At 39.8% G+C, this 21,370-nt stretch overlaps 2 protein-coding genes across 4 annotated transcripts; one reads left to right on the top strand and one right to left on the bottom strand.

Moving 5' to 3' along the window:
• Window positions 1-2,368: 2,368 nt before the first annotated feature.
• Window positions 2,369-7,613, bottom strand: angptl5 (angiopoietin-like 5). Its single transcript, XM_063894439.1, has 8 exons — window positions 7,232-7,613; window positions 5,838-6,009; window positions 5,616-5,719; window positions 5,431-5,524; window positions 3,941-4,044; window positions 3,750-3,870; window positions 2,899-3,084; window positions 2,369-2,782 (listed from the first exon to the last, which is right to left on the bottom strand). The coding sequence occupies exons 1-8, from the start codon at window positions 7,286-7,288 to the stop codon at window positions 2,469-2,471; spliced, it is 1,152 nt and encodes a 383-aa protein (XP_063750509.1). The 5' UTR covers window positions 7,289-7,613; the 3' UTR covers window positions 2,369-2,468.
• Window positions 7,614-11,077: 3,464 nt separating this feature from the next.
• LOC134872070 (transcriptional coactivator YAP1-like) lies at window positions 11,078-20,229 on the top strand. 3 transcript variants are annotated; one of them, XM_063895180.1, is made up of 10 exons: window positions 11,078-11,096; window positions 11,262-11,336; window positions 11,647-11,878; window positions 13,403-13,602; window positions 14,300-14,454; window positions 15,247-15,348; window positions 15,554-15,654; window positions 15,840-15,958; window positions 16,305-16,405; window positions 17,135-20,229. In XM_063895180.1, the coding sequence occupies exons 3-10, from the start codon at window positions 11,675-11,677 to the stop codon at window positions 17,314-17,316; spliced, it is 1,164 nt and encodes a 387-aa protein (XP_063751250.1). In that variant the 5' UTR covers window positions 11,078-11,096; window positions 11,262-11,336; window positions 11,647-11,674; the 3' UTR covers window positions 17,317-20,229. The 3 variants fall into 3 exon arrangements, with proteins under 3 accessions (XP_063751250.1, XP_063751249.1, XP_063751251.1); XM_063895179.1 differs by lacking the exon at window positions 11,078-11,096 and having other exon boundaries at window positions 11,103-11,336; XM_063895181.1 differs by lacking the exons at window positions 11,078-11,096; window positions 15,247-15,348 and having other exon boundaries at window positions 11,103-11,336.
• The last annotated feature ends 1,141 nt before the right edge of the window (window positions 20,230-21,370 follow it).

Consider the following 21,370-nt stretch of genomic DNA (forward strand, 5'->3'; position numbering starts at 1 on the left):
GAACATGTTCACGTTTGTCTGTGTGTGTGTGTGTGTGTGTGTGTGTGTGTGTGTGTGTGTGTGTGTGTGTGTGTGTGTGTGTGTGTGTGTGTGTGTGTGTGTGTGTGTGTGTGTGTGTGTGTGTGTGTGTGTCTCGGTGTGTGCGCACATGCATGCAAGAGTAACTGATTTCTGATAAACCGCAGATGAGGTTCCTCGGGGGGTTTTTATTCCCAGTAGACTTTGCTTCCTGTGTGCTCGACCAGTGTGGGAAAACAACTTTCCACCATGCACGCACACACTCAAAATACACACGCAAACACAGAAACACGTATACGTTATACCCCGAATGTGTTTGAGGTTATACATGCTTGGACTTTCAAGCAAGCAATTCAGTATCTATTTACCCGCAGGCCCCACACTCTAAGATGAGTCATAAGAGCCAGTATTTAGATAAATGTGTAAATTAAATCCCTGATTTAGTTTCCTCTCCCTCTGTTTCAAAGCTGTTTCCACATAATACACCCCATTACATCACGCCGACATGCCAACATCCTAAGATCTGATAAAGCAGAGCCCCTGATTTATGTTTGTATCAGTGACAATTTCCTTTTAAGGCCCTGATTGCTGAAGAAAAGTCACTTTGGACTTTTCGTGATGTAAACAAGCGTAACTTTTCACGGGGAGAATGGTAGGGTGAAAGGGGGTAAACTCTGACGAATGTCACAGTTTAAGTTTTGGTTAAGACTTCCTCCTCAGAACAGAACAGACCCCAGACGTGGATATAAACACTGTCAGCTCAAACATACACACTGTTATTTGGGGGGCGGAGGTGAGTGGGCAGGCAGCTGGATGGTCATGTTATGTCTGCGTGTTTTAGGGCCACTGATTCTGCTGATAACACATTAGAAGCTCTGGCTCTTTGTGTGGTCCGGTATGTGTGTATTGGCATGGTTAATAAAAACACACATAAACACACACACACACACACACACACACACACACACACACACACACACACACACACACACACACACACACACACACACACACACACACACACACACACACACACACACACACAAGGCAAAGAAACACCGAATTCAAAGTCATGTTGCATAATATTTTCATTTAGAAAAAACCAAATGCAAGACTTCCAGATGATGAAGCTTCACAAAAGGGTAATTGAAAAATAATTAGAGAATATAAGCAGGATCTAAACAGTAGGAACGGTGTTGTCCTGTGTAAAAACTATGCACAAGTAATGCAAAAGGTAAAAGGATGTGTATCATTTATAATACAAGTTACAAAGTTGGATTTAAACTAAATAGGTTCTGTTAAAATTAAATCTAGCAATGATTCGGTTTCTGTTCCCGCACAGGAACCTGTAATTCATCATGAATATGGTCTAACTACATTATACAGACAGTAATAATCTGATTCCGGGACAACGCTGTTGTACCTCTACCCTGACATAAGGAAAGGATCTGAATATTTTCTTAGCACTATTGGCACGTTTTTGTTTATTCACTACGATATAACTTCAAGATCCATAGACAAAGAAACAGCAAACATAGAAGAGTTCGCTAAAACCTCATGTCAGAGGTCATCAATAGGCTATTGTGTTGAAATGCTTCTCAACACACTACATTAAAGGGACATTATGCTCTTTTTGAGGTTCATATTTGTATGTTGTGCCTCTACTGTGACATGTCTCTGTGCTTTAATGTTCAAAAAGGCCTTTATTTTTCTCATACTGTCTGGGCTGCAGCACCTCTTTTCACCCTCTGCCTGAAACCAGAGCCCAGGCGGATCGGATTGGTTGACATACCGGCCCTGTTGTGATTGGTCACACGGTTAAAGATGTCCCGCCCTTAGCCTTTGTAGACCATTTACATTCACAAAAAAACATAACAGGGCCTCTTTTAGAAACATTTACAGCACCACCTTTTGGTACAGGTCGGTAGTTCACCAGCGGCAGTCTCATTATCGTCATTATAACGACTCACAGATTCAATCAGCTTGAGATGCATTTACAGCTGCTCCTTTTCATACCTATCCTCTACGATTTGTATAACAAGAACATGGGGTGTGTCTACACTTGAGGAGTTTGTTCGTCTTGTTGTAATATATTGCAATATCATTTCAAGTATCCAGTATTTCTCCCAAAGTTATTACTGTCTATACTTGAATTATCAAAAGTAAAATAACTCAATGGTAGACTCTTTTCCCAATTTCAAATACTGGTTTGTATTTTTGTATAGCATATAGAACAATTGTGTCAAAATAGTACTTAGTATGGCACAAATGTACTTTGCGACACTGATTTGACCTAAAGGGTTAAAGCAAATCTAACTTAAGGGGATATTTTCAAAACAGTCCGACATCCTTTCCTCGTTTCAGTCAGATTTAATAAACATCAATCTGTACAAAGATGCAGAGCAACTTATACAATAATGTACTTTCTCCTGTGCTTTTCCTCTTCTCTGTTAATTATTGGTTGCAATCCTCCTGATCTTCATCGTGACAGATTTGATGGTGTGAGGGACTCCGTTCTGTCTCCAGGTGTCCCACAGGATGTGCGTCCTCTGGCTCTGCTCAGCGTCCTCAGGGGAGCCGTTGAGGTTGGCCAGGCCACACTGGTTGAACCACCATCCTGTCTGGTTGTGCTGAGCGCTGCAGCTCTCCACTGTGCGGTTGTCGAAGGAGCAGGAAGGATTACAGCCGTCGTTGTCCACATCTGAGGCACTGAAAGGAGCCGTGTCCTGGTTCTGATCCTGGTCGTAGCCGCGCAACGCATCACCTGTAAAAAATAACACACAGGTATGCAGAGGTTGAGCTAAAGCTAGAAGTGCAATCATTTGAAAAGCAGAACATTTGTCACATGCTTTTTGTAAGCCTTGATTTATAAAATCTTACCTGCGCTGCCCGCATATCTGCCCAGATGAATACAGAAGAACTGGGTTTCACTGTCCAGGTTGAAATCATCATATGATGCATAAGAGGTGACGTCATCCTGCGACACCAAGGCAACGTGAAGCTGGAAGCGGGTTTCTTTCTGGTTTACTATGTGAAACACCTTCTTCAGACCCAACCAGTGTTCCCCTAAACACACACACACACACACACACACACACACACACACACACACACACACACACACACACACACACACACACACACACACACACACACACACACACACACACACACACACACACACACACCAGACAAATTATATTGTGCCGTTATTGCGTATCGACAAGAGCAATATTGATTGACAGTCTCCAGTCTGCATAATTTGTGGTTTGTTGGCATTCAAAGATGATGAAACAAGATAGTGCATGATTTAGCAGCCATGTGTTAAGTTTTTTTTAAAGTACATCTTAAAATGTTCACCTAGATTGCACAAATATTGTAAAACATTTCACACATTTGGATAACTTACATTATTTTTAATGTATTTCTTGTTACTGAGCAAGAAACAAACCAACGAAAAAGGTAAATTTCCACAAAATGTAGAACGTCTTCTTTTGGAAATCTGAATTCTTTTTCAGTGATATTTTAAAGTATAATGCACAGTAAGTATAACTGTAGCTTAGTGTTTATAATTTGATTTGTGTATGCGTTAATCTAACATCATGTTGTCTGCATCCCTGTTGTTAATGAGCAATCGGCTGGCACACCTGGTGTACATTGTTTCTAACACCTCAACCTCCACTAAAATAGGAGATATACTTATCACACTGTCCAAATTAACTTAATGCAACCTGCAAGATTTCCAAAGCCATCCACATAATCCGCCCAGGGTCTTTTGAAGTCCAATAATCCGTCAGTCCTCCGCTGCATCACCGTCCATCCGCCCCCCATGTAGTCCATCTCACAGAAAACCTGCAGCACATTTTGTTGTTTAATTGGTGGCCGAGGAACTGTGAAGGGCTGAAGTATGAGCGCCGTCTACCTCAAATGAAGAGTCTGTGTTCTCCGGGTGGACGATGTAAATACCACTCGGGATCTTGGGCACGACTGACATAAGATTGTCCTTGATGTCACTGCAGTCCCGTCCTAATTAAAGCAAACACACTCTTCATCAGGAAGAAGAAATGACATTCACATAAGAATGAACCTGTGGATGTATTTTGTATTTCTGTAACACATTTGACAGTATTGTTCAATGAAAAGCACGTATCTGGTGTTGAAATCATTCAGATATATTAGGGATTAAATGTTTCTCTATGTTAGGAATTTTTCAACTACTTCTACAGGTAAAAAACGGAAATAGAGCTGTTGACTTTTCATAGAGTTTAAGGGTCACCAATTATGCAAAATCCACTTTTTCATGTCTTTTATACATAAATATGTGTAAAGAGATTCTGGAACTTCAGGAAAAAAAGAATTCTCTCTCGTTTAGTCCTGATCCATCTATAAAAAAAACCTGTCTGAAAATTAGCTGATCAGATTTCGGACACTTTTTGATGTCACAAGTTTTTTTGGGTTGTGCAACCATGAGCCAATAACCAACCGAGGTCACTCCCGCACCCCTTATCACTTGCATCTCCTTCTACAGCACCATTTTTTGAAACCAGTCACTTCGCAGAGGGGCCTGTGGGAGTGGCAGCTCATTAGCATTTAAAGTTACAGAATCAGCATTTTTTAAACAGGGATGAAACAGAGGGGTGCGATAATGCATGATCTGTTTAGTATTTTGAGCCAAACACTTTCGATGCATGTTTTGAGACCTATAATATATTGTTGAAAAAGAGTATAGTAGTGGACCTTTAACGACACAATGTTACACATGAAGTTCAGTGTGCTCATCATGAGGATGTTCTGCAAAACTAAAGGCCATGCCATTCCGCATTATAGGATATGTACACTGCCCAGCAAAAAAAAAGGTCACAAGCCTGTGGGGGGCGGTGCTATGATCTGGGGTTGCTGCAGTTGGTCTGGTCTAGGTTCAGCAACGTTATGTGCCCAAAGAATGAGGTCAGCTGACTACCTGAACATACTGAATGACCAGGTTAATCCATCAATGGATGTTTTCTTCCCTGATGGCACGGGCATGTTCCAAGATGACAATGCCAGGATCCATCGGGCTCAAATTGTGAAAGAGTGGTTCAGGGAGCACGAGACATCATGTTCACACATGGATTGGCCACCACAGAGTCCAGACCTGAACCCGATTGAGAATCTTTGGGATGTGCTGGAGAAGACTTTGCACAGTGGTCCGAATCTCCCGTCATCAATACAAGATCTTGGCGAAAAATGAATGCAACTCTGGACAGAAATAAATGTTGTGACGTTGCAGAAGCTTGTGGAAACGATGCCACAGAGAATGCGTGCCGTAATCAAAGCTAAAGGCAGTCCAACGAATATTAGAGTGTGTGACCTTTTTTTTGGCCGTGCAGTGTATTATTAGATTGTGTCATGGCTTGTGTTTTTGGGATTTACCGTGGGATTGCACTGGTTTGATGGAGTACATCTCCGTGTTGCTTCTCTGAACCTCAGAGTTGAGCGTCTGCACTTTGGTCATCAGCTCTGTGACCTGGAAATGTGACACTGCTATACATGAGCCAGCCAATGAGACGCTTAGAAACTATGTGACTAAGAGACGAAAAAGGAACACTCCATTTTACCTGACTGCTGAGGATGTCCAGAGCTCTCTGCTGCTCGTCCATCACGTCTCTGATCAGCTTCCGGGTGCTGCGACCAAACCCCAACAGAGTCTGCTGTAGCTGGCCTACATGAACACACACACACACACACACACACACACACAAACACACGTTCTGAACAACGATGATGATGATGATGATAGAGGAAACAATAGCACAAGGAATCGTTTTTTTTTTTATCACCGCAGATTGAATGTTTCTCATCTCGTAGCAGCTTGACAGTGATGTCACACGGGATGGAGCACGTGTCCCGACCTTTGACCCCTCCCGGAACTTTCTGGCCTTTCACAGGAGCATCAGAGAAATCTTCGTCAACGATTTCAGATTCGTTAAAGTTGGCACTGTTTCCTGTCTCCTGGCAATCGAGGCAGAACAGTGGGAGATTTAATCCGCAGGGGTACGGCTGCACTTATATCATGCATCAGGTTGTTCGTAGCACGACATGTCTGACACAAAGTCCTGATCTGATCCTGACCTCTCTGCCATGGGTGCAAAATATTAAATCTCATCTGGGAATCAACTAAGTTCACAGTAGATCCTGATTGGCTACACACACACACACACACACACACACACACACACACACACACACACACACACACACACACACACACACACACACACACACACACACACACACACACAAACACACACACACACACACACACACACACACACACACACACACACACACACACACACACACACACACACACACACACACACAGTACAAGCAAAATCCTGTCTTTAAGTCCTACAAAATACAAATTAAATGATCTCAGAGTTTACTTTAGGAGGGTTTTCTTAGACTGATTTTCATTTGATGACTTGAGACTTAAGCACAGCATATTTAGAGGGAAAATACATCTGACATTTGCAGTTTTTTTTACTTAATAAAACACAAATGATGAGCTTCTGAACCTGTGAAGTCATGTTAGTCTGAAATCAAGTCCTCAATGTTGAATTTATGTAAAAAATAAATCATTAAAAACACCTCATATGGTCAATTTCAACGGAAAACAAATTGTTTCAAGAATATTTATAATATTCTCATCATTTTAACGGAGCAACTATTCTTTCATCTTTCAATATACAGGATGGTTTTGGAGCTCTATGATTATTTTTCAAGTTAAAACAGTTTTTAGTTTTAAGTGTAATGAAGTAACAATCAGCTCCACCTAAACCATATACAACACACAGGCTGTGAAAATCCCAAGATATATGTACAACTATGAGAGGCACATTTCCCTTTTACTGAATATTTGTTAATATTTCTTTCCTTTTAGTGCAGGACTTTTATTCACAATTAAGTGTTTTTATATTCAAACGTGATCTGAATACTTACTTTAAACCTATTTGTAATAAACACATTATTCTGCTGACTATTGTAATGTTTAAAAAACAAATAAGGTTAAAGAAATAATCATGACTCCTCATCTACTGTAGTTATAAAGCCTACCTCTAAACCCTTGGATCTGCGTTATTGCGTCAGGATTTCTTAAGTAAAAGTAATCTGCAAAGGATACAATAATTCCTGCTGACTGTCTCAAGCTGAAAATATTCATATGCATACATACTGTCGAGGAAAGCAGATGAGGCACAAGCAGAAGGAGGACAGTAGTTGTCCACATCATGTCAGTGTCTTCTGACTCTGAGTATTCCCACTCCGTCAGCAAAGCCTCTCTTTAATATGCTTTATTTTTCCACAGAGTCTGCTATTTTTCCTCTCATGTCCTCCCTTCTACCAATAGTTTTCCACATCTGCTCCTTCCTCTCAGTTGTCAAACTTCTCCCTGACTGCCTCCCTCTTGCCACCTCCATCAGTCACTCCCACTTTTCTCGTAAACTCACATGACAACATCCCCTGTAAAGAGCAGGTCAAATTAGTCAATGGGTTGGTGATAAAAGTCTGGGTGTATTTCTGACAAGTAGTCGAAATGTGCTGATTCCAGATTTGTGGAACAGGGTTATTACCTCCCCCCTCAGTGATGTTATTTTACAGGTTATATCCTGCCACCCACATGAGAAACAGATGTGGGGAAAGGGAAATGGGCAGCTTGTTTAATAGTAGGAACACTTTCTCTCTGCTTGTGTCTTTGCATGGGAGCTGAAGGCATAGGGTGTGGTGACGGCAGGGTGCATCTTGTACTCATATTTCCCCCTCCTCTTCTGTCTCTGACCACTGACTCATACATCTGAAAACAGCCTCCTACAGGGTCAGACCAATTACTTCTGTTAACTGGGCAGTTAAGCAGAGAGGAAAGTGAAAAGAGCAAAAGCACATTCCTTTCAGAGTCCAGCTGGAGCCGGCCGGCCGGCCTGTCGCTCCCCTGGAAACATCGCAGTGGGAGCCAAAGAAAAGATTTGCTGTTGTTCTGAACCTGTGTTAGTTTACAGCCATGGTCAGTGAGAGGAATGTGAAAAGCCTGGTGCCGCAGCCTCAGGGCCCCCAACATCTGTCCTATGTTACATGCTCTTGTAAAGCGCTCTGCATGTGAATGACACATTATATCTGCCAGGCGAGACAATGAGATCATATGTACTCTGCTTGTTTGCTTAGGTAGGATACATTGAAAAAAGTTGGGAGAAAGTTTGATCGACATGAAATTACGTTTTTCTCTTCTGTTATGTCTAAATCTGCAGCTAACGTAAAGAAAAATGTAGCTTAGCATTAAGACTTGGGGACAGCTGGCCTGTGTTAAGCTCACCAAATCTGCATTCCAACATCTCTAAATGTCACAAGTTAACATTTTTTCAAACATTTTGTTTAATCAGTAAAACAGCTAAGTATCAAAACAACATATTGTGGTTTTTATGTGCCAGACCATTTCATGGCTAAGTGTAGTGCTAGCTGTTTCTCCTGTGTCTGGTCTTTATGCTATGCTAAATTAACCAGCCATGGCTTCCTATTCACATATCAGATGGATATGAAAGTGTCAAGCAGATTGGTGTCCCAAAAGGTTTAAGGGGGAAACAGCTAACTTAGTGCAAATGTAATATAATCCACCTTCCAACCAGCAGCCATCAACCCTTTTCCAATGGTCAGTCCCTGCACGTTAAACCCTGTCAAACCACAACTTGTCATTTTTATACATTGGGGTTTTGTTTTAGGGAGCATGCTGTAAGACACAGAAGGCTGGCCCTTGATCTCAAAGAGGATTGCTTTTTTAAAAACAAATAAATGAAATTTAATTTAAGTCGGTGCACATTCATATGATATGCAAATACATTCGTATCAATTATAACTTTCGCTGAGAGAAATATGGAGCTGCTGCACTTGCCAGCCGTCCAGAGAAATTATTTCCATAAACAATGTTTACCAAAATTCAGCAAATGTATGTTTTTCTAAACCTAGTTGTGTATTTTAACCAACGACAGACCATCAATGTGTTAAAGCACCACCGCACTGATCAACAGAGCCTTTTACTTTTTTCCACAAGAACAAATTAATACCAAAATGATGCAAAAGCATTCTGTTTTCTGTGTAGTAGTTTAACCAACAGGAGACCTTCAATGTGTTAAGTGTTATTGGTAGCACTTAACTTTATAACAGTGGAACATTTAAAAATATTTCCAAACTGAAAACTTCACCAAAATGATGCTAATTTATATTAAGCTATCTTTGGCATATCTGCAATGAATGTATCAATGTAGGACAGCCAGTAATGCGTGCGGATCGATTTTAGTGGAACTTTACTTTCATGACAGGGAATTTATATAATGTTTTTGTATTATCATCTTTCTAGTCTTATCAATATAAGCTCTGAGAGGGCATTAAAGCCTGTCTCAACTATATCTCCTTTATCTACCATCAACTGTCTTTTACCAGACCAGGGCTTTTGTTTTGAAAATACTTCAGAGAGTTTACAGTTTAGTAATGACAAAAAGTCTTCCAGGTGTCAAGGTATTACAGTGCCACCTGCTGCGCTCTGGTTTGTATTACATTACAACTGTGTTCATGTTGCACCCAGATACAATGAGGTCAGTATTTATGATGATGGCTGGATGGATGTATTAACACATGTCTTAGTGTTCAAAAGGACAGTCTTTATACATGTATTTAGCTATATGATATGATGTTTAAATATGATAGTATTCCAATTATTTTTGAATATTAAATTACCTAAATAACAATAAAATGGATGGTTCTAACCTGCCCATATTTGTGAAAAGAAAGCAACAAAAAAAAAACATTTGACACGGTGACTCCAAATCCATACCAGATATTATGAATACACCTCATTTTATTGGATAATAGTGTCATTTTATGCCTTCTACTCCATTACAATTCAGAGGTAAATCATGTACTTTCACTCCACTATATTTATTTAATACTTTTAGTAACTTTGCAGATTTGAATTATCATTACACTATATTATTATTGCCTTTTTGTACTTTTGTATATTTCATTTTTACTCATTTTTACTTTATTTTTTAGTTCTAGTTATTTGTAATTGTTTTGCTTCTCTTTGTATTTCGCTGCTGCAACACAAAAATGTCCCAGTTTTGGATAAATAAAGAACTTCTGATTCTGATATACTTGACACTTAAATGAGACTTTGCACCTGGAGTAAATCCACAATCTATCCTGTAATATACAAAGTAATAACAACTAGCTGCACCATTACCAGCTTTAATGCATCAATAATTAATATCAAAACATATCATATATATTATTCTGAAATGGACCAATCTGCAGATTGAGTACTTTTGCTTTTGTTACTTTAAGTATATTTTGATGCCAATACTTTTGTACTTTTACTTGAGTAGTATTTTAAATGCAGTACTTTTATTGTAACAGAGTATTCCTACACTCTGGTTCTTCTTCCTTTACTCAAGTGCAAGATCTACTACCTCTGTTGGATCCAGTCCAGTCAGACACTGTGGATCAGTCTGTAGTCCACAGTGTGCGTGTCTTCCAGCAGAGGGCAGCCCGCTGCGGCTCCGGCTGGCTCGGTCTCATCAGGGGCGGATGTTTTCTCAGTACAACTTCCCAACCACCCCTCCCCAACCCCCCCAAAACCAGACCAGACCCAGGCCCCAAAAAGTCTAAATTCCCTTCTCAAGTGTTTCATCTTTGGTTGTCTGTCACCTCTGTCTACACTTGGCCCTTTTGCCGTTTCCCTTCACATCGAGAAAACCGCATTAACTGAAAAAGCTGCACGGAGGGGAATTAAAACATTGCCAAAGACTTTGAGTTGAATCTAATACCACTGATTTCCGTGCATTTCCAACGAAAAAGATACGTGTTTGTGATTCAGTTGGAGCTGTGAATAAAACAATTGTACCCCATTGTTTTCTACGCCTTGTGTTGATGGTTTATGTCAGCTCAGAGTAAAAATATTTCCCCTGCAACTGCGGCAGCTTTAAACCCTACAACCCCGCCCCTCAGCACTATCACATGAATCTGGACTCAACAGTGGATGTGAAAAAAGTTTGGAGGTCTCGCTGAACTCACTTTCTCAAACTAGTTTCACATTTGTGTGTGTGTGTGTGTTTTTTCTTTTCACTTGGGGGAGACTTTTAGATCAAAGTTTGCATCGGAAATGAATATCCGTCTGAGTGTTTTCCCGGCTGTGATTTCTCCAATTTTATTTTTCCCTGCAGGAATACGGAGAGAGAGAGAGAGAGGGAGAGAGAGAGAGAGAGAGAGAGAGGGGGAAACGGTCTGGCTGCTTGAAGGTATGTGGGAGGCATGTAACGTGTTGTGCGCTGCTGAGATTTACTTTGGTCAGCGATCACTGCTTTTAATGTATCTCAATCGACTTCTTTAGCCGAGTATTTGGTGTCTTTTCACAGCTGAGTGACTTCCAAACAGTTAAGAGTTTGAGACAGAAAGACAAGGACACAAAAGTTCAAATGGGGTGGGGGTGGGGGGGTTTAAAAGTGTAAACAAATCCGATCAAAACTCCTGCTCTGAGGCGCATGTAGTATTATCTGGGCCTTGCGTTTATTTTAATGTTATTGTTTGTGCGATTGAACTTTTCGACAGATTTGTTTCGACACCGAACCTTGGCGACATGGACGCGCACCGCGGCGTGCCTGTGGCCGGGCAACAAATCGTGCACGTCCGCGGGAACTCGCAGACGGAGCTGGAGGCCCTGTTCAACGCGGTGATGAACCCCAGCGAGTCCGTCAGACAGCCGCCCTCTCTGCCCATGAGGTTGAGGAAACTCCCGGTCTCCTTCTTCAGGCAACCAGACTCCCAAGGGCACTCCAGACAAGTACTAAAAAAACTGCTGCAAAAAGTAGAAGTACCAGAGTGTAGGAATACTATGTTACCGGTATTGAAAATGTTACAAGTAAAAATGGAAAAGTATTGGCACAACAATATACTTAAAGTACCAAAAGTACTCATTCTGCATTCTGGTACATTTCAGAATAATATCTCGGATATGTTTTATAGTTATTGATCATTAAAGTGTTATCAAAGCTGGTAAAGGTGCAGCTAGTTTTAATGGCTTTCTATACTGCAGGGTCCAATTTACTCGAGGTGTAACTAAAGTCTTAGTTGTTGATCATATTTCTAATCATTAATCCAAATCTGCAAAGTAACTGAAGGAATGAAATACATGTAGTAGAGTATTAATACATGATTTAACTCTGAATTGTAGTAGAGTCGAAGTACAAAGTAGCATAAACTTGAAATAGTAAAGAACACGTCTCTCAAAATTGTACTTAAATACAGTACTTAAGGAAATGTACTTAGTTACTTCCCATCACTGCCACTCAGTACATCAACTACATTTAGTAAAGACGGTAGCCTTCATTATACACTGATGGACCAGAACAGTAACATTTATGCATTACAACCCAATAACACCTGTGTGTTAAAAAGATGGTTCTCATTAATATGTTTCACACTTCCATTCTCATATCTCAAGAACAAACTATTAATAGCAATCAATTCTAAAATTGGTCAAGAACTTACAGCATCTTTTCTTGCACAAGCTTTTATGCAGCAACTATCCAGAAAGAGCGATATTGCATTAAATATACTCAACTTGAAAGATCTTTTGCTGCACCGAAATACCGTACCTGTAATTTCTTTCATTTACTGAGATAGATTTAGATCATAGATGTTTTAAACCTTGTCTTTGGAAACAATAATGATGAATCTTTGTAGATTAATTTAAAGTGATGATGCAATGTTTAATCAACAGCAAGAGTACATTTCAATATTCCCAACTGGCTTATAAAATTAAAGCTGCCTTTCAGACAACTTCCTGTTAAACAGCCTTGATTTGTTTCACGACCAGCAAACAGACCTTGAATTTCTGAGATCTGAAGATGTGGCTCAAAAACTATACTCCCTAAAATGTGTCGAATTAAATCAGAGCTCAAACTGCTAATGAAACCGCTAAACTATTCAAGGTTTCAAGGTTTTATTTGTCATATGCACAGCAGATACAGCGTATATGTTGGCAATGAAAATCTTATATCCCATGCTCCTCCAACAACTCCACATACATGGTGCAAATAAGATAAATAAAATAGTGCAAAAAGAGAGAAGAATATTCACTGATCTGTTTCCTTATTCAAAAATATCAAACAGTGAAAACTTCTTGGTAGGAGTAATTTAACACTATTTGAGAATAAGCAGCCAGTTTCACTGTTCTTCCTCTGTGTTCGTTTCACCTCAGCGCTCTCTAGTTACCATCCAAATCTTTTCTTCCTGCTGGTTTATGTTTCTGATTGTGGTTTGTTGCTCGTCGTGGGAGTTGTTTACCCTGCTTGTTTCTCGTCAGGCCAGTTCAGATGGAGGTGTGTGTGGCTCCCACACTCCTCAACACTCCCGCAGCAAGTCCTCCCCGGCCTCCCTCCCAGTCAACTCGCTCTCCACTCAAGCAGCAGATGTAGCGGCAGCAGCGATCATACCTGATGACATGCCTCTCCCACACGGTTGGGAAATGGCCAAAACGCCTACTGGTCAACGTTATTTCCTCAAGTAAGGTCTAACTTCTGTTCATCAACGTGTTTGATCTGCCGCACTGTGGGTTACCTGAGATGGTTTCTGTTTAGACAGCCGCAAAGCGTCAGCTCCACCTTGTTCTAAAATCTGCATTTTCTCATTGGGACTTATTATTGTTTTTAGTACCCCTCACATTTTCCCAAAGCTCAGAGAAATCTACTTGCTGATTGTCCATGAATGAAATTAGTCAAATGCAATTAAAAACGAGTAAGAAAGCCTCACATCTCCATCTATGAGAAACAAGTAGCAGCACATTTCTGGCCTTTTTGCTTGATAGATGACTTTACAAAGATGATTCATATCATCTATATTCTATCTCAAGCATCAAGCAATTTAAAACTCCCCTGGAAGATGTCTTCCTGCTATAGAAAATATCCTTGTTGAATATTTAGCCAGAAAAGGCATTTAATTAAAGGAAAGGGAAACAGACATGCTGCAGTGCAGATATAAACAGGATTCAAGCTAATCAGTTGCATGCAAACAGAAAATGCTAGCAACTAGTTTTGCAACCTGTGTGGTTTCGACCAGTTTTATTCATGAGAACATGCGAAGAGCTCCTGTCAAAGGCTACAGGTAGTACAGGTAAAGCAGGTCCGAGGTTAAAATGTGTGTTGCGCTTCTTATCCATCAGATTGCAGATGCAGATATGTTGAAACTTGTTGTGTGTTCGCAGTCACGTGGATAAGACAACCACTTGGCACGACCCTCGAATCGCGCAGCTTCAGTCGGCTGCAGCTCAGCTTCCCATCTCCGTCACTCCGATCCACGCCCACTCCTTCAGCAACCCTGCACCTACTTCGCAACAGCAAAACATCAATCCAGAGACAGGTAGCACTCTGCTTTCCTCCCCACTCTCACCCTCCAGTTTCCCTTAAAAGCGAAGACCTTTTTTTCAGTGTTTAACCCCATCTTCAGCTGGCCTGGTCTTTGCGGGGTCTGTTTTCTTCAGGATTTTTCCTTTTGGTCTCTGCATCCCTGGCTCTGATGACTTTGGTGGGAATGATATCATAATACTGCAGATTAAAGGTTTAACTCATAATGCTATGAAATGAGAGATTGGACTCTCAGACTCTCTTGATAATATGTGAAAGCACTGCAGTTAATTAAATTGACTTATACATCCCCCTTTTCTTAATTTGAAGCAGGTTGTATTGCTTGGTAAATGGTTGTTGTCTTTCCATCTTGTCACTTACTTTTGCTTTTATAAAAACCGAAACAGAGAGAGCGAATACAAAGAAACCAATGCCAAGACAATATTTAATGCAAGTTTGAATATGCATGAATATATATTTCTTAATTAACGGTCACTACAACAAACACATTTTGAATCCCTCTTTCTTTTCACTAAGAGCGAAGTAATTGATTTACTGTGGTGATTACAATCTGCCACCCACTGCATTCAGGCAAGATGCAAATAGGTACACTTTTACTGTACAGAACATCACATACTGTCGCTTTTTACCCACTAACCTTCACTTCTATACGTGATTAAACCTCTGCAAACTAAAGCTACACACACTTTTAGGGACGTGGGCCAGATTTTTGACTTTTCTACTCTCATCACCCCATGCACTCCATCCACCATTTGCCTTCTCACTGTGTACTTTCACTGCTGTTCAGGTCCACTGCCTAAAGGCTGGGAGAAGGCTGTGACCGCAGATGGAGAGGTGTACTACATCGATCACATAAATACGACCACCGCATGGGTCGACCCGCGTCTAGGTAGCACACTATCAAACTTGTGTCACCTGAATTGACAATTCTTGTTTGTCAATGAGAAGCATTTTGTTCCAATGTCCAACCATCACAAGTTGCTGTTTTGCAACGAAAATAAGAAAGAACCCAAAGTTTTACCTGAAATGTGAAAACCTGTGGAAAAGTTTACGCCATTTTTAAATGTTCTTTTTCTATGACTTTTATGTTCCAGCCCAGAAGATGATTCCTGGCCTCCATGGTTTGGCACTTCAGCAGAGGCAGGAGAAGGAAAGGCTCAGATGCAAACAAGGCCTGCCTCCACAAAACACACAGGTCAGAAATAAATTGAGCATACCTGGATGTGCACTCCATTCTAAAACACACCACACAAGCTGCCTCAAATATTGTTATGCATTTGGGTAATATCGTTGTATTTAGATAGAGAGATTACAGTAATTAAGTGACTAATTCCTTTACAGTTTGACTTTTACATGCATATGTGTTTGTTTTCGTTGTAGGAGGCAGTGGGAAGGAACCAGATGCCGGGTGGGATGGATCATGACAGGAACGCACAATCACTCGTCCCATCTCTGGATGTTAGGATCAGATCCTCAAACCACGAACCCACACTCAATGGGTGAGTGCGTGTTCGATTATATTGCCACAACTTAAAGATCTTCTATTATTGTATTGTAGTAATTGTCACAGAGGTGTGTTCACTAAAGGAAAAGTATTCATGTGCATTTCTTAAAGTGAAAGCAGTTACATAGGGTAGAAATAATCAGTGAAAAGCTAAAGAATGGTTACCCGATCGTTAAATTTATATTACTTTCAATACCAAAAGGTCAATGAAGATGATTTATGTTGTAAGGAAAAGCCTGTGAGAACTTACAATCTGAGTATTTGTAATGACCGCAACGTGTATTTTCCATTCAATGTTTTTTGCACATCAGATACAAATGAATGTGTGTGTTCTTGTGCAGCGCTCACTCTCGCAATGAGAGCACCGACAGCGGTCTGAGCGTCAGCAGCTTACCCCGCAACTCAGACCACATGTTGAGCTCTTTGGATCACATGGACACTGGTAATGCGCGCACACACACACACACACACACACACACACACACACACACACACACACACACACACACACACACACACACACACACACACACACACACACACACACACACACACACACACACACACACACACACACCCCAAAGGCAGAAGGATGGTATTGTGTCATCCCTTGAGAAACCATAATATATGTGTTTATTTTTACCTAAACCAAAGTAATGATGAACATGGAGTCCAGATGTTTATTTTAATGTATATGACAACCATAGGAAGTGGTTTATTTGTGACCTTTTTAGTGAATTTGTTCTGATGTTAGTCGTCATATTTGCTAAATTACCTGTAATACTTATATTGTTTATCTTAGAACTGAGAACAAAACTGGTTTGTGAAATCAGACTTGTGCGCAGGCCTTCAAGAAGTGAATGGCATAATCATTATTACCCATAGCGGTAACTTTTATAAAGACAATGCAGAATAACAAAATGAAGTTTCACTGTAGAAAAGCAATGACCTTTGAGGGCACAAATACCGTCCTTTAAGCAGAAGTAGGAGGAGCAAACATGAATCGTACATTTTATTTCCTGGAATAAAGTTTAAACAAACTGATCTAGATTAAGCTGTGTGAAAGAGACAGACAATGATTTTGTGAAAATGCCCTTCCAAATTCTCCCTGCTCACTGGTAATATTCAAATTATTTAAAATGTTTTAATCCTCTTCTCTGACTTCTTCCAGGTGACTCTGTGGAGACCTCCTCGATGTCCTTACAGGACTCGATGCCTGTGCTCCCGATGTCCGACGGCGAGGAGCTGATGCCGTGCATCCCCGAGGGTCTCAGTTCAGACCTCCTGATGGACATGGAGACAGTTCTCTCTGGGTCGCACATGGACAGAGACAGCCTGCTCACCTGGCTATAGACACACCCAGCATTGTGTGGAGCATTTTGAAGAATCTTCAAAAGTGGTACAGACCAAGGTTACTGAGAGTATGCTCCTGCTGTGTGATGGATACCTAACACTCCTCGCACCCTGAGGAAAGACAAAGCCTGACTCTCGCAGATTTGGTAAGCTGCTGGTGTTTTCCTATTTTTTTTACCTTGGTCTTACAGAGATGCATGAAGGAGCATCCATATTTTTACAACGCTTTCCTTTTAGTCATTGGCCTCAAATGATGCTCCCCACATATATTGTAAAGTGCATCACAGCTTATTTTAGAGTGCAGTTATCTTTTATTATCCCCACTTGGGTGATTGAGTTTGCAGTAAACTTTTAAAAACACAGTGTCAAGTCAATAAAGTCTTCGTATAGCATTTACATAAATGCAAGAAAGACTTGTTCAGATATCATAAAAGTTGTTTTAAAGAATATCATATCACATTACCCGTTGTTACTTCATCTAGCTTGTGGGAAAAAAGAAGAGCAACATCTAGTGCTACTACCTCTAAGCAGCCTAATATTTTGAAGCTCACAATCCAAAACATGTGGTTAAGAAGCAGCAGGACTGAGAGCAAGAGATGAATCAAAGAAGTCTCTTGATTTACACTACATTGGTTCCATAAAACCAAAAATGTTTGCTCTTATAATCAAGACACACACAATCACTGCTACACATAAATATCAGGGTGAGAGGACGCACCCTGGTGGTGAGCCAGTAGAAGATCAAGAACACTAACAGATTTTACTCACAAACAAAAAGTACAAATGCTCACAAACCTAAAAACATTATGAAAACCAGAATCACTACGAAGTCTGTGCGGAATATCGGAGCAGTTTTTTTTTTTATTGCTATAGGATGATAAGCTTTATCTGAGGTCACAGTGGAGACTTTGTTCCTCAAATCAAAAGCTGTTAAAAGCCTTCACATTTAGAGAAATGAAGGCTACAGCAGGAGATGAAGTCTTTACTATTGGCACTAAAACTACAGCCAAGTGTGTTTTGAGGTCTTTTCTTTATAGAAAGGAATGCTGGAATGAGGATGTCTACAATTAATGAACACATGTTCAGTATAATGCAATCCAACAACAATACAGGGTTTCTCCCCGGAAACTCTAATCCTGCCGCATCTGGTCATCTGATTAATTGAAATAGTAGATAAAAGACCAAACTAAAGCCACATTACATATATGGACTTTGCTGTGTGAAATAGCTCTGCTCTTTATTTCATTAAAGTCTGTTAGCCCATCTGCAGTCGAAATTACTGCAGACAAAATCACAATTGTTTAAGGAACTAATATTTAGGTTGTCTTAGTGTTTGATGAATCGGGTTTGCGTTTTATTTGCAAGTGTTTCAGTAATTGTTTCCCACTCCAGCATTAAATATAAGCTCCACAAAGGTAGTATTTATTGGCGATTTCTTTTATTGGATTGCATAATATTGTACAGTTGTAAAATTATTATATCCATCCTTTGTTTAAGAAACAAAGCCACAAAATTGCCATAATGGCAAGGATGCTATCTCTCCTTAGTGTGCAGCAGATATTCTTATCTTTCCTGAAACATAAATGGGAAGTATTTTATCAAAACCTTCTCTCACTTTTACCAATAAGGGCTTTTTACTTTTATTATCACTTACCATATAATGTTCCAGGGGCATCATAGGTTGTTTTTTTCACAGAAAGACATAACACAAGTAAACTTCTCAGCCATATTTTAAACTTTTATCTAATAAACTCCAAATATTTGTTCCATTTATTACCAAATTCTGCTAGCAGTCTCCTAGAACTTGCTTTACTCGATGTGTTTTTGCACATCTACAGTGGATCACAGTACAGTCATCCATTGTAAAAAAACATAACTTGTCTAAAAAAGTAAGAGTAATATAAATGTTTATGGAATAGTACAATCATATTTTTCAGGGAAATACAATCTTCCATTTTAACCCATTCATGGGTGTAAAGGTACACCGTAACACTGTAAAATCCCTTTGATGTAAATAACTAGTTAAAAAGTCAGTTAATGGTAAGGAATTGCTCAACAGAAGCACATTTAAAGATTAAATATCCAAAGTTTATGAACATATATGGATAAGAATCATGAAACAATATAAAATACATTCATTAAGATATCATTTTGCTACCACACTATAGAGTTATAATTTCCTCTGTCCGTGGCTGTCCACTCTTAAGCCCTGCTTTGTAAGTGGGACTAATGAAAATAATGTGCTTTAAAAATGGATTTCACTTGGGGAGTCATGGCGTAAGCCAAGGACCCTGTTGTGCCGCCTCATAACGCAACCTACTAATCGTGGATGCTGTGTTCTTGGTATATTTTGTTTTATCTGCAAAAGCTCTCTGGGGCTGTAATACAGAAGGCAATCATTAAAAAGGGGAGCTATTTAATTCTCCTCTTTTAGTTACTACTATATAAGAAAGTATATAATCTGTGTCTTTACCCGCTGGGTTGTTTCTGCAGTGTGTTTTTATATTTTACCTTAACTTTGAAGCTGTTAACAAGTGGTGAGAGCGTTTCTTCTAACCAGCTTCTTTTCTTTTCTTTACATTAAACAGTATTTGGAAGTACAGACATTCATGTCATGGCCAAATAGAAAGCCAAGTCACCTAATATCTTCTAAATTAATCTACCATGGCCTGAAGTGACTTACTGTTTATACACACAATGCAACACACTACCTAGCCTTTTATTTATCTTAGCATGCATGACACTTGCTATGTTTGTTACATATATTGATTTTTATTATCCTATTTACAGAGAATTTGGAGGCAATCAGACTTGTTTTGTACCTTTGTATGCATGTGCTTTATATAAATATATTTCTTCTTACTCACTGTAATCATTTTAAAGGAGTTTCTGTTTAATAAACTTTTAAATACACCTCGTGGCAGATTCAAGTGTGTCTTATCAATCGTATGTTTTTGAAATTGCACCTTGATGTCTTTGATGTATTTCTTTTTACACAATATGTTCCTTTATTAGTTGATTTCAGTCGGGTATGAAAGGAAGTGGCAGTTACCTAGGGTTTTCAAAATTCTTCAAAAACACAAATTGAACAAACCTTCTCTGCATAGGCACATACAGTGCCTTCCAGAATTATTGGCACCCTTTTAGTAAAAATAAGCAAACAAGATGCAAAAACTGTCTTTATTTAATTCAAAATATTAACAAAAATCAAACCTTTTCACTGAAGTAAAATTATTAAAATAAATTAAAGTAAAATGTTGACTTTAAATAAATATTTCTCTCCAAAACATGTGTGCCACAATTATTGGCACCCCTAGAAAATCCTTTGATTAAGATCTGACTGAAGTATATTTCCAGTCATAACTTACATCTTTAGGCTCACTTGTTTGATTAGGGAACTCTTAAGAGGTCAACCATGATTTCCTGTTTCACTGGGGTATAAATATGAGGTGACACAGGCCAAAATTCCCTTTGTCATTGATCACTATGGGAAAGACCAGCGAACACAGTGATGATCTGCGAAAAAAAAGTTGCTGAGCTGCACAAATTAGGAAATGGATATAAGAAAATCTCGAAACAGTTGAAAATGCCCATTTCCACTATCAGGGCAATAATTAAAAAGCATCAAGCAACAGGAGTTGTTAAGAATCAGCCTGGAAGAGGACGTGTGTGTACATTGACGCCACAGACCGTGAGACAGATGGTTCGACTGGCAAAAGTATCTCCAAGGATCACAGCTGGAGAATTGCAGAGGTCAGTTGAGCCTTGGGGTCAGAAAGTCTCCAAAACGACCATCAGACGCCGCCTTCATCACCACAAGTTGTTTGGGAGGGTTGCCAGGAAGAAACCATTGCAGGTGGGTTTGGCGTAGACAGAAAGATAGCCATGCAGAAAAGCACCTCATACCCACTGTGAAGTACAGTGGTTGATCTTTGATGTTGTTGGGCTGTTTTTCTTCCAAAGGCCCTGGACATCTTGTTAGGATACATGGTATCATGGACTCTACCAAATACCAGCAGATATTAAATGAAAACATAACAGCCTCTGCTCGGAA

The sequence above is a fragment of the Eleginops maclovinus genome, chromosome 11 (genome assembly GCF_036324505.1).
Source record: "Eleginops maclovinus isolate JMC-PN-2008 ecotype Puerto Natales chromosome 11, JC_Emac_rtc_rv5, whole genome shotgun sequence".
Taxonomy (NCBI): Eukaryota; Metazoa; Chordata; class Actinopteri; order Perciformes; family Eleginopidae; genus Eleginops; species Eleginops maclovinus.